Genomic DNA, 20746 nt, shown 5'->3' with positions numbered 1-20746 from the left:
CAAATCCACGTTGTGGAGCCACGAGAGGGAGCTCTGCTCTTTAAAATGATGGAGATGTATGTGTCAGGGGATGGAGATAAAATAGCTACTTTAGTCTTCAAATTTCAAATTGGATTTATAGAAAAGAGCTGTGGGTACATTACAAGGTGCTTCATCACTGTCTTTGTGTCTCCTTTACATGCTCATCTGCTGGGTTCCTTCACATTTTTCTTACATGCCACAGATTCTGAATGAAATACTCCAAATGCTTGGTTTAAAAGCAGTATAAAGTGCACATTACAAATTTGAAAAGTTTGGGTTTCATATCATTATGAATCATAAATAGTAATTACAGTACAAAAGTGTTCAATTTCTTGTTGTGCATCCTTGGGAATTTTGCTATTTAAAACTTTCTCAATATTTCCAACTTACTTTTTCTTCAACCTTTCGTCTCACCCGTTAAAATTGTTCTTTTGTGTTATTTTAAATCCTCCTCAGTCTCCTGTTTCATATATTTGCAGAAGTGCTTTATTATCTTGGTCCTTCAGTAAAATTTTAAGCTTAAAATCACTTATTTTTTTCATAGATTCATTTTTTTCCTCAGCAGATTTGCTGCTGTTCTGCAGCCTTCAGGCTCTCAGTGTTTTTGTTAACAAATAAAATGGAACTAAATCCAGTATTTCTTGTGTAGTCCAAATAGATCCACTTCTTCATTCCTTTTTCTTGTTTCTCCATTGATTCATCCTTTCATATTGAAGTTTCTTCATAATACACTTCCAGCATCAGATTTACCTGCTTTAATTTAGTATCTTTGTTTTGGATGGAGAAAAAAAAACTGAAGTAAAAGAATTCTGATGCAGTAGGCCTGCCCTGAATTTGTGTCCAGAAGCAACAAGAACTCTTAACAGCAGCCCAAACCTCACCTGCTGCTTCCTATTCCTGCACTGACTTTGGAGTACCCACACTTCATTAGGAGACAGCTAAATGTGGGGAGGCAGCAGCATAGCTGTTCTCTGCTCTCTGAAGTTTGTGTGCCCTTTTTGTCTGTACCTGCTTGGCTATTTCCAATGTAGTTTAGTTTCTTTTTCACCCTTGCTGCCCGCAGGTTTTCTCATAGTCCTGCATCATCTTCTCTTTCAGAGCTTTGTCTAAAACCTGGCACAAAGTTATCATACTGCCCTTATTTTCAGCAATTTTATTTGCTGGAAAATCTTTAAAATTAACAGGTAACCTCGAGAGTATTTGAGGTGAGGTCCATTGTCTTTACATCCATGAAGCCAGGGGAATCTCATGGCTGTGTTGGTCTAGAACAATCACAGGATGATTTCAGGATGTTTTGCAATTCAGCCCTTCTGTGTGGCATGGTCTTCCTATGTGTTGTGGGTTCTTTTGCTCCTTTTCCCAAGAACAGCTGTTAGTAGGAGGTCAGGAATATTCTTTTCCATGCTGTCTCCATTCTCCTCTTGATGCAGTCTTCCTTCGTCATCTTCTACCTTATAGCACATCTTTTGTTTCTTGTGAGTCATTCCTTTCAGTCTGAAGTTCCAGGCAGTGGAAAGGTAATTGCTTGGACCAGCTCAGCTCTATTTGCATATTTCAGAGACATCACCTGTCCTTCAAGTCTATTCGCTCTTCCTCCAGAACAGAGAATAATTTATGAAGCCATTCTTTTGCATTCTCCAGCCTGAAACAGAAACATTTCATGCCGTCAGCACCTCCCGCCGCTTCGGGTCCTTTACCCAAGGAAGATGTGTCCTGGCTGCTTCTCTTCTCCTGTGTCCACCTGTCCTCTTCTTGCTTTACTGGCAGCAAATGACAATTGCTTTTGGTGGCTTGGCCGGTGTGAGCGTGGTGGTGACACTCTCCTGCCCTCCGTGCCAGCCACCGCACGCGTGTCCCTCTGGCTCTGCGTTCCCACTGCCGTGGTGCTGTCCTGCAGCCTCAGCAGCGGGCTCAGGGATTTGGGGAGTGTCACCTTCAGATGATGGCTGTCACCTTCATGCAGTCACTTTGATCTCATGTACATCGCTGCATCATTGGGCACTTCAGTGCTTGCAGCTTTGAGAGTCGTAGTGGCTGTTTGCAGTCCCCCGCACATTGCCAAATTATCATCTCTCTTGTGTACTGGATATCACAAATCCCCGCTGGCTTCAAGTTTTTCAAACCCAAAGAAGCAGAAGGAGGCCAGCACTTCCTTTCTTAGCAGCACTGAACGCGTCCCTTCCACCGAAATCCTGTCGCAGGGGCCGTGGGTGGAGGTGTGACACCACACTGCAGGGGTGGCCGGGAGCTGTTATTGATCCGTTCTTGTAACGAGATGGTTATATGGCACAGCTCAAACAATAAAAATAAATAATAAAAAAAGCATCCAGATTTGCTCAGCACATTTAGCCTTCCATTTGCTGATTGCAGTTTTGGCATAGCTCGGTTCGAAATATTTCCTTTTCCTATTTCGTATATTACATATTTACCAGTTTGAATCTGAACACCTTGTCACTACTAACTTCGGTGGCATCCTTTCCCAAACACTTACACTCCTCTTCCTATTTGCTTTGAGTGCTGAAACTCACAGGAGGACTTAAAGATTTTCTATTTGTATATCAATGTTTAAGAAGTTGGCATTGTAACTTGCTTGACTCGGCTTCACCAATAATGCAGTTAGTAAAATTTCTGCTGTATAATGAGGAAAGTTGGAGATCAGGAATCTGAAGAGCAGAGACTTCTCTCAAAGGGAAAGAGAGCTCCACCTCAAAGAAAATAGGCATTCACCAAGCATCTTTTTAGGCTCTTAAAGGTCTGAAGTTGCATTTCTGGTGCTTCCAGGAGAGAAAGTTGCCTGTGGTTTTTTTTTTTTAAGTACTATTCTGTGCCTTGTTTGAGTAGGGGAGGATTTAATTTTGTGTAGTCTGGCCCAAATAGTAAATGGGAGTAAAATCTCTCCTTTGCTGGGTTGGTGTGGGAACACCAGGTCATGCCAGGAGAGGACCCTTGGGGGACAAAAAGGCTCATGAAACAGAAAACTAACTTCAGAGTGAATAAAATAGCAAATGCACAATTGCTACAGGGTCAGAGCAGTCCAGTAAGCTGGAAATCCTTTGGGAATAAAACAAATGGATTTGTCCATTGGGTGTTTTTGCAGGAAGTACTGCAGGGGGCAATATTTGATAAGGTGGGTGGCCAGGTACCCTGTGCCCAGGGCTGGGCTCCATCCCTTCTGGTGAAATAGCCTTTCTCTGTCACATTTATATGCAATAAGCAAGTTGAAACTAAAATGTGGGAAAGAGAATCTGCAGTTCAGGAATACAGTGAAAAGCAGGAGAAACAATTCCCTGATTTGCAGAAGAGCTGAGGTCTGTGTGGGCTTTTGGCAGGTTGCACCAGGTGTTAACTGAATTATTTTAATAATTGATTTAAATTGATGAGCCTCTTGTATTTAATTAAGCTCTCCAAGGCAGCTTAGAATCTCTGTAGTGTAGGATCTCCAAGAGAACAGAAAAATTTTGGTAATGACTCAAATACAAACTCTGTTTCCAATGACAATTCAAAAAATTGGAAATCAAAATTTGAATTTTTCTTAAATTTGGATTCATTGCTCAAGTCTGCCCTGTTGATATTTGGAACAAGAAGCTTTGCTCTTTTGTAGCTTACAGGTTTTATGTCTGGTCAACTTCTAAGAATTAGATTAGTGGCTGGTAAATGCAGTTTCAGGCTGAAATCTTTGGATTTCTTGGTTAGTTCTGCAGGCCAGCGGAATTTCTTCTGGAAATTAAGAAATGCATTAGAAAAACTGTTGTCTGTAAACAAAATGAGTGCACCCATCGTGTTTTCCTGTTTTGTCTATCACACAAACAGATGTCTCCCTTGATAATCTGGCCCAGCAGCCACTGTTTGTGCTTGGGAAAGAGCAGCAGAGTGGTGTGGGCAGGATTACAAGGGGGATGGGAAGAGCAGGAGGGGAAGGGACCTGTTTGGGTCTCTCTGTGCCTGTCACCAGCAGCAGTGAGCTCAGTTACCTGCTTTGTTTGGGGAAATATCTCAATTTATGGTTTGCTGTGCTGCCAGGTCAAAAACGTTGAAAAATAGCGACTTTATTTCTTTTGTACTATAAAAGCAATTTAATTGCATCGTGTAAAGTGGGCACTAATCAAATTATGGCTGTGCTCCCTAAAGCTTGCTGTCCTGTGCTAATGCAGCACACTGGGAAGAGGAGCTGTGGAACCGTGCTGGGGGCTTTGCTCTGCACATTTCTTTGTATGGATCCTGCTGTGGCACTTGATCCTTAGGGAATTTCATATCTGACTTTTTGGTTGTTTTTTTTTTTTATTTATTTACCCAAATGTTGTTGATAACAGTAACAATAATTTCTAACAAAATATGGAAAGCAAAGATCACAGTTTGCTCTACTTTTTTTTTGAAAGCTCTTATTTCAGCTCTTATTTTCAGACCACTTTGGAAGAAGCATATCACTGAAACAATTTGTAAACTCTAATCAAGCTCTTCCCCTTGGAAAACAAAACAGAGCAAAGCCAAATCATCAGGCCTGTATTTCCTTTATTATTATTCTTTTAGCAGAAAACAAAGCACTAGAAATTAAGATTAAAACCAGAAAATTGATCCACCCCAGGCTTCTGGCTTTGGGGTATGTGAGACTACAGTATCCTCTGATTTTAGACAAACTGCTGAGTTGGTTTTTTGTGAACTACATTGGGGTATGTAATGGTTTTTGAGGATTTTTATGTCCTGAGAAGGTTTAGTTAACACACAGAGGGATTCTTTTGCCAGCTGTATGAGGGACAGTCTAGCATGAAGGTAGAGTTGGTGGAGGATGCAGTTATTTACTGTGCATGGCTCACAAAACCTTGCTGTTTGTGTACACTCCTACTTGTGAAACTAAAGGTGAGGTGACCCACCTTATTTTATCCAGGAAAAAAGGCACTTTGTTATTATCTACAAATTTAGATATTAAGTGCTTTACTTTTGGAGCGTGCTTTCAGAACCAATTTTTCTTATCAGCAAGGGGATGTTTTGTAGTTCCTTTTGTGTCAAACTAAAATACCACACTCCAAACATGAACTAAATTTCCCCATTCTTCCACAATTAAAGGTGGGTAGTGTTGTTTTGCTGCATCTTCTGATGAGGACTGTGTGTTGATGCTTTAAGTCCCTGACACAGATCCTACTCACAAACACAGCTGTCCATAGGTCATTTGCTGCCTTTCTGTCCCTGTCTTTGCAAGTAACTCATCAGCCAGGCACTGGGGTGCTGTGCTGGTGGGGCTTGGATTCTGTTTGTGGACAAGTTAGATCAATCACAGGGGTTTTTATCTCCTGCAGCCATTTATTGCTGAGCACAAAACAAAATGCCAGACCCACACTGTTGTTTGGAATTGTGGCTCTGGCAAGCTGTGCAGAAGTGAAGAAGTTAAAATGAACAAGCATCTCATAGTAGGAATATAAACAGCTGGAATATGTGTCAGCCTCCTACCCCCTGGGAGTGTGTTGGATTGTTCTCTTTGATTTTACATCTCTGCAGAAATTTATGGTCTCAGCTCCTTTTATTTATGACATTCTGATCCTCGACCAAGCGATTGATTGAAATACAGCAGTGCCAAGCTGCAAGTCTGTATTTCAGAGAGGCTGAAGTTTAGGAAGCAAACCAGCAATGCAGTCATGGATTGAAGGCTGCACTGAAATCCTGTACAGGGGTTGCCCACATTTCTGTGCCCCTAAGCTTCTTCAAGAAAGAGAATTATCATGGCAAGGGTTATTCCTCTTCTCTCTGCCTCCTTTTAAGCTGCCTGTTGTTGCTGAGAATATACTGTATGTTAAATATGCAATCATACCAGCCCTCCAAGGGCTAACTTTGGCTTGCAGAGATGCTAGTCCTCATTTTTGCAGCTCAGATCCAGCCCTGTTGATGCACTGTGTTGTCAGTGTGCTGTGAGTAGCATAACATATTCTCTTGCAGCTACTTGGATGTAACAGTAGTGGATTTTGAGAATTCCAACCGAGAAATTTGGGGGGGTCACCATCAGTGATTTTGGTTAAATATTAAAATTTAAATATTTTTCTTTTGAATGCATCACTGAATTAATTTTCACCATCTTGCACTGATTACAGAAATATTTCAGAATATACTATTTGGCATGTACTCAGAAAAAAAAAATAATAATTAGAGGCATAGCTCTGCCTTGCTGAGTGTGCTGCTGCAGCAAAGTGTGGCATTCCAGCATCCTGATTCCTGGCTTGCAGGTGGATGAAGACACTGCCTGCTAGCCAGATACACCAGAGGCAGATAAAAAAAAAAAAAAAAAAGAGCAAGTAAATTTATATATATAATCTCAAACTACTGGCATACAGTGATGACGAGATGTAACAGAGTGAGACAAAAGACTTTACCGTGCAACTTTGTGTGCAGCAGGGAATTTGTTGCTTTTTGTTATCCCTGTAATCATTGTCCAGAAGTAACAGGTTCTGCTGTCTGCCCGCAGTCCCACAACACCTGGTTCTTCTGTGATCCCATGGCTGTGGGATTGGAAGCACAGGATGCAGCTGAGCTCTGGGATCTTAAAACTTCACTTGAGCAATTGCTGTCCTAGCTGAGAAGGCATCTCAGTGTCACCAGATCAGGTGTCAGTTGCTGCAGATCCTGTGCTGAAGGCTGTTGCTTCTGTAGCTGAGTTGACAGAAAATGGTTAAATACTGATATCTCCAGGGATCTTGGCCTAAACTGAGATGGCAAGGTTGAATTTGTTAAAATTTCAGACCAGAAGCTGAAACGACTGAGATGCAACCAGAGGTGCCCTCTGTCATTTCTGCCTTGAGGTGGCAGTTTCTGGCAAGGCAAGGAAGGTGTGTGAATGCCAAGTGTGTTTTCATTTGTTGCAGATTTTAGCAGCAGTGCTGCTGCTCCTCAGCCACAAAAACGTGAATAACAAAAGCACTGAAAAGCTCATTTTTATGAAGTAGCTGTGTGAGGCTGGAAGCAGGAAAGAGCAGTGTTGTGAGATGAGAAGTGACTCCACCAGCCATCAAAACTTTCCTGCGAGGTTCATTTCTGTACTGAAAACTCTAAAACAAATTGGTACATGATGCTTTTGGGAGTGCTGATGTGACAAAACTGGGGGCTGGGAAAGCTGCAGGGTGGGCTTGGGGCAGAGGAGAGGTGTTGAACGCAGCAGGAAGCTGCCATGGGCAGCTCAGGTGCTTGGGGCAGAGAGCAGAGCCTCTGGGAGAACAGGAGGTTTGGAAGGAAGAAAGAATAAATAGGAAATTGCAAGGTGAGGTGAGGAGGACCAGGAGGGCAAGATCTGCTCTCTCTGCCCACTTTTAGCTGGGGTTGGAAAAAGGTGACCTTTAAGGTGCTTTCCTACCCAAAGCCTTCTGTGGTTCTGTGATGATTCCTGCATCCCAGGTTGCTTCCTAAGCAGGAGAGAGCCTTCCTGACACCCGTGGATGCCAATGGTTCCCTGGAGTGCCCAGAAACATGGAAAATCCTGGTTTTTGGGATAGCCGAGTGAGGGTGGGAGGAGCAGGGATTGACTCCTCTGCTGGTGGCACTTGGTGGACATTCCAGAGTGGGGCTTGGACTTGCTCTGCTGCTCTCTTGCTTGCTCTGCTCCTGAAACTCCTGCTCCTATTTTTGTCAGCAACCCACCAGGCTGGGCAGGCAGCTTGACTGCTTTAAATTGGGAAGGACTCAACCTCTAATTACAAAAAAAAAAATCTGATTTTTCCAGGTAATTGAAGCTGTTGCAAGACTCTCAGCTTGCTGTGTCAGATGCTCTTAAAAAATTCAGGAACTCGGGTAGAAATTGCAGGTTTATCTTACTGTGGAATATGTAATACATTGATGTTTAAGTGTGGAGCTGTAGACATTTACTTGAAAGTATTCAAACACAGGAAGGGTCTGTGTACCCTGCTGCTTCACATGGCAGGGCGAAGGCTGGTTTAAAAGAGAGAGTGTGTTAATTAAAAATAGCATATGCTTTTGGGTAGGAGAAACCAGCTGTAATTGTTTTGTGCACAGCATAAGCTATAGCATAAGTAAGCTGTTTCTTTAATGAAAATACTGCTTTTTGAATTAGGAAAAGGTTAAGTGGCTATGTTTAGCTTGCTCTTTACAGGAAATATTAAGGAAGTATTGAGTGTAATTACTGGAGATTAGGATTTTGTTTGGATGTTAACTAACAGGTTGGTTAATGTCATGTAAACGCTATTTGTCTCTTAGATTAGAAAAAGTTTTCCTTTAAAAGGGCAGCTATTGTCTCCTAGTTGGATATTTTGACACTGTTGTACCAAATTACTCCTATTTTAAGGAAAGCTGGCACTCCTCAAAGGCCTCTGGAGCATCCTGTAGGTGCTTTGAGCTGAACTAACCAACACAAAGGCAGGGAGAGGCTCAGGCACAGCCTCAGTGCTCAGCACTAAGGGCTGCTGCTTCCAGAGCCTGCATCCCTCAGGCTGAGCCTGCCAAGGGTTGCACTGTACATTTGGAAACCTCCTTGTTCCTGCTTGGGACCAACAGAGATCTCTTCATTCTGCCATTCCTGTGCCTGCAGACCTCATAAATCCACCCTGTGCCTTCACAGCTGAGATGTGAATGGCCGTGGCACTGCTCTAGCAGCCTCAGAGCTGTTCCTTTCACCAGTGGGGATGGTGGCCTCTGCAGTGATGTCTGGCCCAGTGTCACACCAGAAAGCAGAGGATGGCTGCTCATGTCCTTTATTTATCAAAATTTAGGGCTGCCTTCAGTTTTCAGGCTTCAGAGCACCTGTTTCATCCCAAGCTGTGGAGTTATTCAGTATTTCCAGCTTGGCTCAGAATATACTTCTTGCTCCTACAAATGTCTGTGTAAATCTCTATAAATATCTTGTATTAAATTGACAAAAAAAACCCCAACAATTACAGTACAGGCTGTGTTTGTGTCTGTAGCTTGGGCATTCATGGATTTTCATACAGGTGATGGAACAGAAGGGATTGATTGCTCCAGGACTGACCTGCTTTCCTTCATGCTGGAAGGGTCCAAACAACACCACACTCACTTCACCCTTTGGGCTGCAGGCACTGGGAATATGCAAGTTTTGGCAGAGTCCATGAAAAGAATGTCAGGAAAGGGGCCTGCTGGTGGTCTTGTGCTTCCATCTCCATGTCTGCTTTTCCTTTTAAAAAAAGTGCTCCACAAACCAAAAACTGTGGGAAGCCACTGCTTCGGGGCTTTTTTTTTTTTGAGCATAGTATTTCCTTCCACGCATATGCTAAAATGTGTACAGTGAGTCATGAAATCACAGCTCCCAGCAAGCATAAGACTTGCTCAAAATTATGTTACACATTTTACATTTATTTCCCTTCCCCTGTCTGTCTTTACTACTAATTACCAACTGTGATTATGGTGCAGTTATTAATTAAGTCGTTAAAGTTAAATGAGTAATCTGCAAAGCTTTGCTTTAGATCACAGCACTGTTTAACTATGACATTACTTATAGAATGTTGGTTTTTATTTTTTGACTGTAATCTGGAAAATATTTTCCCTGCCTTAAATTGTGTTTTTTAAAGGGAAATTCTGTGATGAGGCTTCAAAGAACCCGAAAGCTTTACATTTAGACATTATTGGAATATTAACTGAACTGCCCCTTCAATATTTAAAACAAAAACCAATATTTTAAATTTTAAAAATGAAATTTTTGCATTCAAATGGGAATAGTGGGAATGATGGGAAAAATGGGAATGATGGGAATGATGGGGAAAATGGGAATGATGGGAATGATGGGGAAAATGGGAATGGGGGAAATGATGGGAATAGTGGGAATGATGGGAATAATGGGAATAGTGGGAATAGTGGGAATAGTGGGAATGATAGGAATGATGGGAGTTCTGGGAATAATGGGAACAGGAATGGGGGAAATGGGAATGATGGGAAAAATGGGAATTATGGGGATAATGGGAAAATGGGAATGATGGGAATGGGAAAAATGGGAATAATGGGGAAAATGGGGAAAAGGAGAAAAATGGGAATATTGGAAATGGATAATTGGGAAAAACGGGATTAATGGGAAGAATGGGAATCATGGGAATCATGGGAAGAATGGGAATGATGGGATAAATGGGAATGATGGGAAAAATGGGAAGAATGGGAAGAATGGGAATGATTAAAATATTTATATTTTAAAAAAATCACCTCAACCCCGCCGTGCTGGCATTTTTCAGGGGCAGTTTGCTCAGATTGTTCCGATCCTCGGTGGGCTCTTGAAAAGGCTCCAGGTGCTGAGTCATGTGCACGCTGGGGCCGAGCTGCTGCTGGGAGCCAAGGAGCATTGTTGAGAGAGGAATATTCTAATAGTCTCTTTATGACAGTCATTCATCGGGCTGGCGTGGGCAGCCTTTTGTGAAAGGTGGCTTTGCAGAGGCTGTCCTCAGCCAGGAGGGATTTGTGTCTTATTTGGGTGTTACTGCCTTGCAGCGCTCAGTGAAGAGAGTGAGAAATGCTGAGCTCATGTCTTAGTCAGGAAGGAAGGGTTTGATGAATTTAAACCATGTCGAACAACGCCTGATTTTATAAGTAGTTAAAGATATGTTTCCTGCGGTAGCATCACCTCCAAAGGGTTAATATTTCCCTTCGCTCCCGCCGCAGGTAGCGTGAAGTTCAGCCGAGCTGTAAAGTCAGAAGGATACAGGTGGAAAATACCTTTGGAAGAGAGCATTGTTTGTCCTCATTTCACGCCTCATTAGCCGCGCAGCCCGAGGAGCTCCCGCTTTGTTCCGGGGTCACCGCCTCCCGCGGCGTGCGGGGACGAGCGACATCTCCTCCGCATCCCAGGGCTCTCATCTTCGGACCACCTGCGTTTGGGGTGGAGAGCACCCTCCTCCCCTTGGCTCTCCTGGCACTGGCCTTAACTAGCAAAGGAAAAGACGGCAGCAATTATGGCACGCACAATTAACGAGCTTCTAATCTCCAGCCTTGTGTGTAATTGCTGCTGTCAAATACAATTAGTCTCTGCCCAAGTTCCCTTCCCAGGGGGATGGCCAGGCCGTGGCACACGGGGAGAGGAGGGGGGCGACTGGCTGAAACTTGAGGAGAGTTTGCATTTTCTTGTTGTGTCCCCAGTAATCCTCGCTCTTCAAATAGAGAAATGTTAATCCAGAGCATTAGGGGAACATGGTGGCCAGCAGAGCAGGTCTGCTCTTGGGTCTGAAGTGTCTTCTGTAAAATTTCTCACCCGAGACTATACCAGCATTCAATCAGCACATGTCAGGGATTTACTGGTACCTTCCTGTGAGCCTGACATGGCTCCAGCACGTCACCTGTCCTGCCGTAACAACAGACTGGAGTTCCCACACCTCCCAGGTGTAGCTCAGGGAGCTGGGACATGAGCCAGGGTTTCTCCTATCCCTACCAAGCAGATCTCTGTGAGCATCCAGCAACTTCACTTTCTCCAGGCTTGGTGGCTCAGGACCCATGGTTGCAGTTCGAAGCCCTGCAGCACTTTGAAGGCCGTGACAGATCTTGGGGGCTTCTTTGGTGGCTGCTGAAGGCTGCTGCACTCCTGCCAAGGAGAGTGTTTCACTGGTCTGCTGCTGTGTGTGCACCTTGCAGACAGGTGCAGAGCAAGGTGCTGTGTCCCTGTCCCCAGGGCTGGGGTCTGTGCCTGCCCATGCAGGGAGACCAGGGAACGTGCCAGGCTGACACCTGCACTGCAGGAGCAGGTGAGCTGGAGAAAGGTGAATTGTGCAGCACAAATGCAGATTGGAATCTGCACTATGCATTTGCTGCTGCAGAAACTCTTGAGAAGCTTTGACTGGAGTCGTTTTGTTAGGAGTATTCCTTGTCTGCATCCCACAAAGCTGGATACAGCTGCTGCTCTGGCTCAAGCTGCATCAGGCTCAGAGGAAGAGGAAAATAATACAATAAGTAGTGCAAACTTCTCCCATGCAGTGTGGTGGCTCAGGTGTGAGATCCTGATGCATCACTCTTGTTTAAGTTGTCTCACTTTTCTGTTCCCAAGGTGCATCGTGCTGAAAAACTTCAGCATTGACCATTTTAAGGCATTGGCTAGGATAACTTTGAAGACAAGTATGAGATGAACGTCTTCTTGCTGATGGCTTTCTCTTCTTCTTAAATACGTATTTATGAGAAGTTGTTTAAAGGTTTTGAGTGTGGAGAAAATGAGGGAATTGGGGGGATGATAGATGTGCAGTGCAACACAGCCACGTGCCTTGCCAAATAGCTATTGCTGTGTTTGCTGGGTGTCTGGGCATGCAAAACCAGCCAGACAGAGTTCCCATGTTGCTCTGGATAAAACTGGGATGCCCTACATTCAACCCATACCTAGGACCTAGCTCTTCTGTTAACTGGAAATTATGGTCTTTCGTTTTTTTAAAGACTTTACTGAAACTTGTGCTGTTCCTGCTGTTTTGTAATATTTCTGTAGGACTTCTCTGTACCTTCCTTCTGTCAGAATTAGGAGTCCCTTGCCCTGCATGTAAGTAGCTGTGTCCCGTTTGGTCCCAGCTAATCACTGAGAGTGAGTTCATTTGCATATCTATAGCTACTTCGGGCTCTCGAGCTTGAAGTGGGTCATTGGGAGGATCCATGAATTTGCCATCTTGTTAAATCTGTTGTAGCCTGTTTTGTGTAGATTGGAACAAAGCTTGGGTGGAAATGAAAAACAATCTATCCCTGTCCTGTCTTCAGGGATAGGGCAAGAGAGTGATCCACCAAACCAACCCCAATCAGGAAACTACTGCTCCTCCTCTTAAAGGATAATTTTCATCCCACTCCCCAAAAATGCCAAAGGAAAAATGGATCATTATTGCCATCATGGGAGAGTTTTGTGACAAAACCCTCACAAAGAAAATGTTTGTCTCTAATTGTTTTGCATTTCCATAATGCTTAGTATGATAAAACCATCTTCTCTTTCTCCTTTATTTTTCAATCATGATTAGGCTTTAATGTTGTTAAAGCTTATAAGTGAGTTTGAGCCACTGTCTTGTTGAAGAGAAGATGGAGCTGAAATTTTCAGTGAGGCATTGGACAGGGTTTTTAATGTGTCTGTCATTATATGTTAACCTCTGAACTGAGACACGACGTCTGTTTTATGGCTGACAACAATTTAAAAGTATACATCTTGACATGGTGGATAAAGGAAGAAGGGGGAGTGGGGAAGAAAAAAAGAATTAATGATGTTAGCAAATATTAGTCCCTGTATTTCCATTTTGTTCCAAAAGTGGTTGTCAGGCTTTGAGGCTGCCTGGAGCAGCATTGCCAGTGACAGCCAGCCGGGATGCCATTGTCCCTTGGATCAAGCTGGGCTGTTATTGACAAACCCAGTGCACTGAGGCAGGGATGAGGATGCTCCACTGTCTGTTCCTGGAGGAGTGTGGCTTTTCTCCTGGCATTCCTGGTGACATTTGAGAAGGATAGTTCTGGGCTTAGTGGTGTTCGCTGTGCCAGTCCCTGAGCCCATCTGGAGTCAGGGGGGTAGAAGATGTCTCTTCAGGAGTACGTTTGCTGCATGCTGCAGCCCAGATTTGCCTGTGATTTATGCTGGCTTTGGCCAGCCAAACCCACCCACCAAAGTTAACTGTCACAGGAGCAGTGACTTTGACATCAGCCTTAATTGTACACCAGCCGCAGAGAATCCGTGGGCAAAGGGAAAACAAGAGAAATTTCACTGTTTAAGGCAGGTCTTACACTTCTCTATCATCTTTTCCCCTGTTTCTTATATTCCACTGCCTGTGCTTTGGCACACAAGTGCAATCCTCTGAGGTGTGTTCACATGCTCTCACAAATTCCTCTTTATTCCCACAGTTTTTGTCTGGCATGGAGCAATGTCCTGTCCTTATGGAGTCCACAGCAATTTTGCCTTTCCTACAGCACCTCTCCTGCATGGTCCAACTGTGGATGCTCCTGCTGTCATCTCCCTTGGGTTCAGGTTCCAAATTGTGGAAGCCCTGGATCATGCTATTCCTTAACTATTATTAGTTCCATGTGCATCTGCAGCGCTTCTGGACAGCGCTGCCAGCAGGGAACGAAATGGAGCTGGCTTAATTGAGAGCCACATAGTTAATTATTAGTGCCTTTTTAACGGAGGAGACGGGAAATTTGCAGTGTCAGTTTTTAATTTCATTGTGGTCTGCGGGATAATGTGACTTTAAATTCATGCGTCATTACCTCCATATAAGTAGCCCTAAAAGCTCTCTTTTGCTGTAAAAATTTCAAAATATTTAAGAAGGAAAAGGGCATCTGTGTGTTACTGATCCCTTCAGCCAGGATGAACAACAAATAAAAGCACCAGTTCTTGTCGGTGCTGTCAGTAGCTGTGACGTGATTTGGAGGGAGCTGCTGCTTCTTGTTTTACTTTTTGTGTCGCTGAGTTTGGAACATTGTGCTCAGATATTGCGTGGAAGTTCTGGCAGGCTGGGCAGCAAGGATTTTGGAAGTGGGCAATGAGCTCATGGATAGGCAGGTTGTCAAAGGCAGCTGGAAAGAAACCAGTTTGTATCTGCATTGAAAGAAACCGGTTTGTGTCTGTGCTGCAGCAGAGTTAACTCTTTTAGGAAGCCTGGACACATTCCCTTTTGAAAGCCCCCTGAGGATGAAAAGTGGATCCTTGTCTCTGTCTTCATGGCTAAATACCGAGAAAACAGAATATTTTCCTGGACCTTCTTCATAAACTTGTTCTACATATCAAGGACTGTGATGGAATAAGCTTGCTTCAACATTCAAAAATTGAATATTGAATTGCCTGTTTCTGTGTGAAAGAGATGAGATAAAAGCTACTTGGACAAAGTAACTTTATATGGATTAAAAACCAGAGAAGTTTTTGCCTGAGTGTTTTTGGGAAAGCCTTTATCACTAAGTTTCCTGATGACCTTATGTGTACTCAATCAACGTGATTAATCTTTGGTAGAAATGCATTCGTTGTGCAAAGAAGGTGAACTTAATCCTAGAAATCTTTTTCTTTTTTTTTTTTTTTAACAATTTCTGCCTCTAGAAAGATTAAATGTATTTTTTCAAATGTTTTTTCTGACTTAGAAAAAAGCAACAACCAAGAACTAGAGTGGGAAGAGATAAAAGAATATAGATCAAAAATTTTTTGCACTTTCTGACACTGATTAAATGCCCGTCATCCCTCTGTATCAAACAGGATAGACTAATAGTAAGTATAGCTTCATTGTATAGGAATAACTCTTCTGTGCACTTTCAGGTGATCTGAAATTAATTTTATTTTATTGGTGGAATCGAAGTAATTGATGGACAGTAAGTTTCCCTGCTAAATAATTTTTTAAGAGGGGCACTGCACTGTTAAGACTCTGAAGCCCTTTGCCTTGAAGAGGGAGAACTTCATGTCACTTCCTCCTCTAAATTAGAGAGAGCCTCCTTGCCATGGAATAGTCTTCAAAGCCAGTTTTCTTTTCTTTACAAAGAAGTTTGTCTGTGGTATCTGCAAACCTAATGTTATGGCTTTGGGCTGGTACAGGAGAACTGAAAGGTGGAACTGGTTGGCTCAAGCTGGGCAGAATGTAAAAGTGAATGTGTTATAGGGAGCTAGTGCATTGATTAAAACAAAAGCAACCTGAGGTGCTGGAAGAAAGACAGAAGTATGTGTTTGTTTTTTTTTTAATCGACATCTTTCTAAGTAGAATTCTGATGGTATAGCAATGCTTTTGGGTGTAATGAAGGGATGAGATGGGATGGAGCACCTCTCCTGTGAGGAAAGGCTGAGAGAACTGGGATTGTTCAGCCTGGACGAGAAAAAGCTTTGGGGTGATCTAATTGTGGCCTTCCAGTCCCTGAAGGAACCTACAAGAAAGATGCACAAAGACTATTTACAATGGCTGGAGTGACTGGACAAGGGGGAATGACTTCAAATTGAAAGAGAGTAGGTTTAGATTAGATATCAGAAAAAAATTCTCTCCTGTGAGGGTGGGGAGGCTCTGGCACAGGTTGCCCAGAGAAGCCGTGGCTGCCCCTGGATCCCTGGGAGTGTTCCAGGCCAGGCTGCATGGGGCTTGGAGCAGCCTGGGACAGCAGAAGGTGCCCCTGCTCATGACAGGAGAGTGAAACGAGATGATTTTTAAGGTCCCTTCCAACCCAAATCATTCCAGGTTTCTGTGGTTCTGTGTATTGCAGCTACAGAGAGGCTGCAAGAGGCTGGGAGTTTGCTCCTGATCTTTTTCACCCTAGGTGTGACTAAGATGTCACTCTGCCATCACAGAAAGCCTCAGACCTGTCCACTGGCAGCAGAAAGTTGCAATTAATGGCTGGTTTTGTAAGGAATTGCTGCTGCAAATTCCGAACCTGTTTTGGCTGCTTATCTGAAAACCAGAATACTCAATGCCATGGAAGAGTTGGGGTTTCTGGTGCCTGCAGCCCCTAATTGGGTCAGGCTTTCAGACAGCAGGACTTACCCCTGCTGGAGGTCTGGCACCAATGTAAAGTCAGGCAATTGAAGATCCCAGGCTGCAGGATGGTTTTTTGAAAAGGTAGGCCTGGGGCTCCATATCGATCAATCATTATTCTAATTGTTCATTTCTATTATGGTGGGGATCATTCAGAATCCTAGAGTTCCTGGGAGTAAATCATTTGGAAATGCTGCCCATTATAAAATTTAATTTTAAATCTATATTAAATAGATTTATAAAGGCAAGCTTTGCAATCTAGTAACAGAATATTATGCTGCCTCACAGAGGCTCAGCTTTTGGGTCCTGAGGGGCCAGGGCTGGGAATGAGAGTGGGGAATATCATGGGAGCCAGGATGCTGGACCAATCTTTCTTTTTCTTTCAGACACCAGAGAAGAGGGGAAAGGAAACCAAAACTGTATTTGGAGGCCCAGTCATCAGCTCATTATATCAAGAGGAAGAAATAATCAGGTGATTATCTGTGCTGGAATTCAGATAAAAACTGTGTTTTTCTAATGTCTTTTTTTTTTTTTTTAATATTGCACAAGTGTGGTGGCAACTACAACAGGATAATAAATGACAGGAAAGAACTTTTCAGGTCCATAATCATTTAAATCAATATCTGCCTGTATCATTGCCAGGTAGTAACCTTTCCCTAGCACAAGATGTGGGGGAAGGGCAAGGCTTCCCATTTTTCAGTTATATGGCTTTAAAAAAAAAAGCAGTATTGGATATTTTTAATAGAAAGCTATTCAGGCACTACCTTTTCCAAATAGTTATTTCTTTACCAATACATTCATTAGAGACTGTTCAGTGAAGGTTTTAGTGTTGGACAATGTTTGCCTTCAGGGACAGTTTGTGCCTTATATCAAATTAATTTTTTTCTAGGCTCTGCAGCTAGAAAAGCCAGCTCTGCATTTACTGAACTAGAGTGGCTGCTACTTAAAACTGTCAAGGTGCAAGCAATAAGTGACATTAGCTACTGAATAAAGACACCTGGATGGTTTTTGTTTGGCTTATTTTTTTGCTGTTCCAGACTACTAGTCATAGATATAATATTAAAATCCAATACCTAAATGATTTTGTGGAGGAAATTTTAGAATACTGTGTCATATTTTTAGTTAAAATGAACAGTCAGAGAAGACTAAATTTTTGACAGTGTTTCCTGTCTTGTAGTCACCCATTTACATGTGTATGATCCCATTTTTTAATGAATGTCTTGCATCTCTTTACATCCAGGAAATGTGAACACTGATTTCTCAACATGCAGTCTCCAGCTGAGAACTTACCTAAAGAGTTAAAACTCTAGCACAGCATTTCTTTGACTTGTTGTCACAAAGCAAGGAACAGAAATGTTGAGCAGGTGACTCCAAACCCTTTCAAAGAGCTCAGGTAGGAATGGAGGCAGCTGTTGTAAGCAGGCAGGGTGGCAGATGTGTGCTTGGCAGTAATGCTGGCATTTCCCTTGGGATTGCAATCCTCTTTGGAGTGGAGTGGAGTGGAGGGGAGTCCTTGGCCAGGAATAGTTCCTCCCCTTGCATGGAGAGCCAGCACATGTTTTACTTGCCCTGGCGCTTGAGCAGAGGTGGTCAGGTGTGACCTTGGTTTAACACACTGTTTGAGGAATGGCACTTCTGCTGACCACCAGCTCCTTTTTTGTCCCTGCTCCATCAGTGCAGGTCTCAGCCAATATCCTTGATCTCACAGTTTGACTTTGTGGTTTAAATCCTGTTCAAGCTCTCCTCTTAGGGGTGGAGCAAATCCCTGCAGTGCTGTCAGAGTCTTGGTTATCCCAAGTGCTGCCTATGCCCTTCCTTGGGTTTGAAATACAGGATAATGTACAGAAAAACAGAGTTTGCTCTGGTTGACTTGATCAGCCTAAATCTTTTCATGTGTTTGTTATATTTCCAAGAGTACAGCTGCAAATACATTTTTCCAAACACACCATGAAGAACGTAGGTGCTGTTTGTTCAGCACAGCACTGCTGTCCTTACAAATGAGGCTGTAGGCAGGAGCAGTCTCCCACACAGCTGGAATAGGGTGATTCTGCTGGAATTTGTTGAATGAAGTGCCCTGACTGTGCTGGCAGAGTGGAAACTCATGTAGTCCATCAGTTCAATTTGACTGCCAGACATCAGTGTCTTCCTCGCAAGACAGGAATGAGCAAGTGTCACCATCATCACCATCATCACTATCCCCAGAGCTGGACAGCTTCACATTTCCTGGTTCTTTTGTCTACTGTTCATTCTCTTCCTGGAACAGGGAATAAACATGCAAGTACAGGCACATCTCTAGTGTGATAATTCCACTGATAAAAGCATAGCCCTAAACAGCAAAATTGCTCTGGTACCAGACCTGCGAGCACATAAACCAGAGAGGGAGTGGCTCTGAACATTAGGTTTGGTCTCCAGGTTTGTCTAGAGCAAGTATTGGTTCCATAGCTGTACCTGAGAAGGGTGACTTTTGTGAGGCTGTGAGTGATTGCTAAGAAAAACATAGGCTTAGCATTTAGTAATACTACAGAAAACAGAATGTTATCATTTTAAAAAAAAAGAAAAAAAAAAAAAGAAGGCATTTTCTGTAGAGGAAGAACATGAAAAATTTTAAGGGGAAAGAAAACTGATTAGCTTGAGCCAAGATAAGCTTTAACACATCAATAGCTCTGGGTAAATCCCATGCTGTCAGTTCCGTGTGTATGTGTGTGCTCCCTCAAAACCTGCTATCTGAGAAAAGAAATTTTGGTGCAGACTCTTTTATTGACTCAGTTATGCTTGGTGGGTCCAATAAGCTTGCAAAAAATTTAATAGAAATCAAACCACTTTAGTTTGTTTCCCAGTTTTAGTTTGTTAGGCAGCTGTTGATAGGATAAGTATTTTCTTGTTACAGGATCACTAAAGAAGCCCAGAATAAGTAAAAAAAAACCCCTTATTTTGTGTACTAAAAGCTAAAACTCGAGTCCTCATCAGCCCTGTGTCCTGACAGACTGCTGGAAGCAATTTCTCAGCAGGTATTACTCTGCCAAACACAGCCTACCATGTGCCCTTTAGGATTCTGCTGATCCAAAGGCAGGAAAAGGCTACTGATTTATCTGGACCTCAGCTTGCACCAGGAAAGAGACAAGAATGCAGGTGCAGAGTTTTGAAGGGTCGCCTAAGCAGGTTCACTTGTTTTATTCTTTACCAGAACCTTTTGAACAGTTTATCAAACAATTAAAGCCCTCCAAGCTGTTGCTGTGTAGTGTGAAGAGGAGAGGTTTTGTTTTAAATAGAATAAACCCCTCGTTTGCCATCAGCAGTAGTTAGCAGCAAAGCAGCAGTGCCATTGATTTCAAACTGAGTGTCTAAAATGATGCCTAAATCATGCTTACGTTCCTTTTGTGGAATGAAATGCTTGGGGTTTCGGATGCAGATCTGTAAATGATGGACAAAGTGGAGTTACCATACCCTATCCTAAAGTGGATCAGCAATAGGAGGAACTCCAGTGGTGCCAGGACCACTTTTTTTCCTTATCACTAATTATCTCAAATGTTTCTAATTGAGAATGAGATAGAAAAATGGTCAGTCTGGCTCACAGTACATTGCACTGATTCCAAATAAATTCAAGAGCATCCACAGAAACAGGTTATACCGATCTAATTAAATCAATTTAGAAGGAGATTCGGGTAAATCAGTGCAATTTGTGTGTTCATAGATCAGCCCTCAAATCAGGAGAAGGTCTCTTGAGCTAATGAGGCGTAGCAGTTATTTACTTTGGGGTACTGGGCACTGGTCATCAATTAGGAGTCATTAATAAACCCTGGCAATAAAGAGCTCAAGTACCCCCAGTGAGTAATGGGGAGCAGTTGCAGGATGTATTAGCATAGTGCTCTGCCTCTGGGTTTCTCTGCAAATCACTTATCTCCCTTCAGGCATTGCATAAAACTCCTGCATGCTGGTGACTGATGATGGGACTTGGAGGTTCCCTTGGAAGGAAAAATGTAGAAATTATCTGTGATTTCAGGCTGGGTATAGTGGTGATTTGGGTTTTTTTACTGCTACATAAAGCTTTATGTCCCTTTTCTGGTCTAATTACCAGAACAAAGCAGTAGTAGTGGAGTTCTTTCATGATCAAAGCACTATAATTGGAGTTTCACAAACCTGGGACATGACCAGTGATCTGAGGTTGACTGATGTGTTACCAGTATAAATTTCATCCAAGACACAGTCTGAGGCATACGCCAAAAATACCACAGCCTTGGAAATCCAGCTTTCTTTTTCAGGGTTTGTTTTAAGCCAGGGCAAGGAGTAGGCAGTTTATAAGTGTTTTCAGGAAACAAATGCATTGATTTGGCAGGTGGAGAACAAGAAATAATGTTGCCAAATGTCCG

General features: G+C 42.9%; 1 protein-coding gene across 2 annotated transcripts in view; it reads left to right on the top strand.

Moving 5' to 3' along the window:
- ACBD6 (acyl-CoA binding domain containing 6) overlaps positions 1-20746 on the top strand; it is an 82661-nt gene that overhangs the window by 9166 nt on the left and 52749 nt on the right. For both annotated transcript variants that reach the window (XM_038144281.1, XM_038144282.1), the window contains exon 4: positions 16766-16851. In XM_038144281.1, coding sequence (XP_038000209.1) covers positions 16766-16851 — 86 coding nt within the window. The remainder of the gene's footprint in view (positions 1-16765; positions 16852-20746) is intronic.

Source organism: Motacilla alba, chromosome 8 (genome assembly GCF_015832195.1).
Source record: "Motacilla alba alba isolate MOTALB_02 chromosome 8, Motacilla_alba_V1.0_pri, whole genome shotgun sequence".
Classification (NCBI taxonomy): Eukaryota; Metazoa; Chordata; class Aves; order Passeriformes; family Motacillidae; genus Motacilla; species Motacilla alba.
This window is presented reverse-complemented; position numbering and strand designations above follow the sequence as displayed.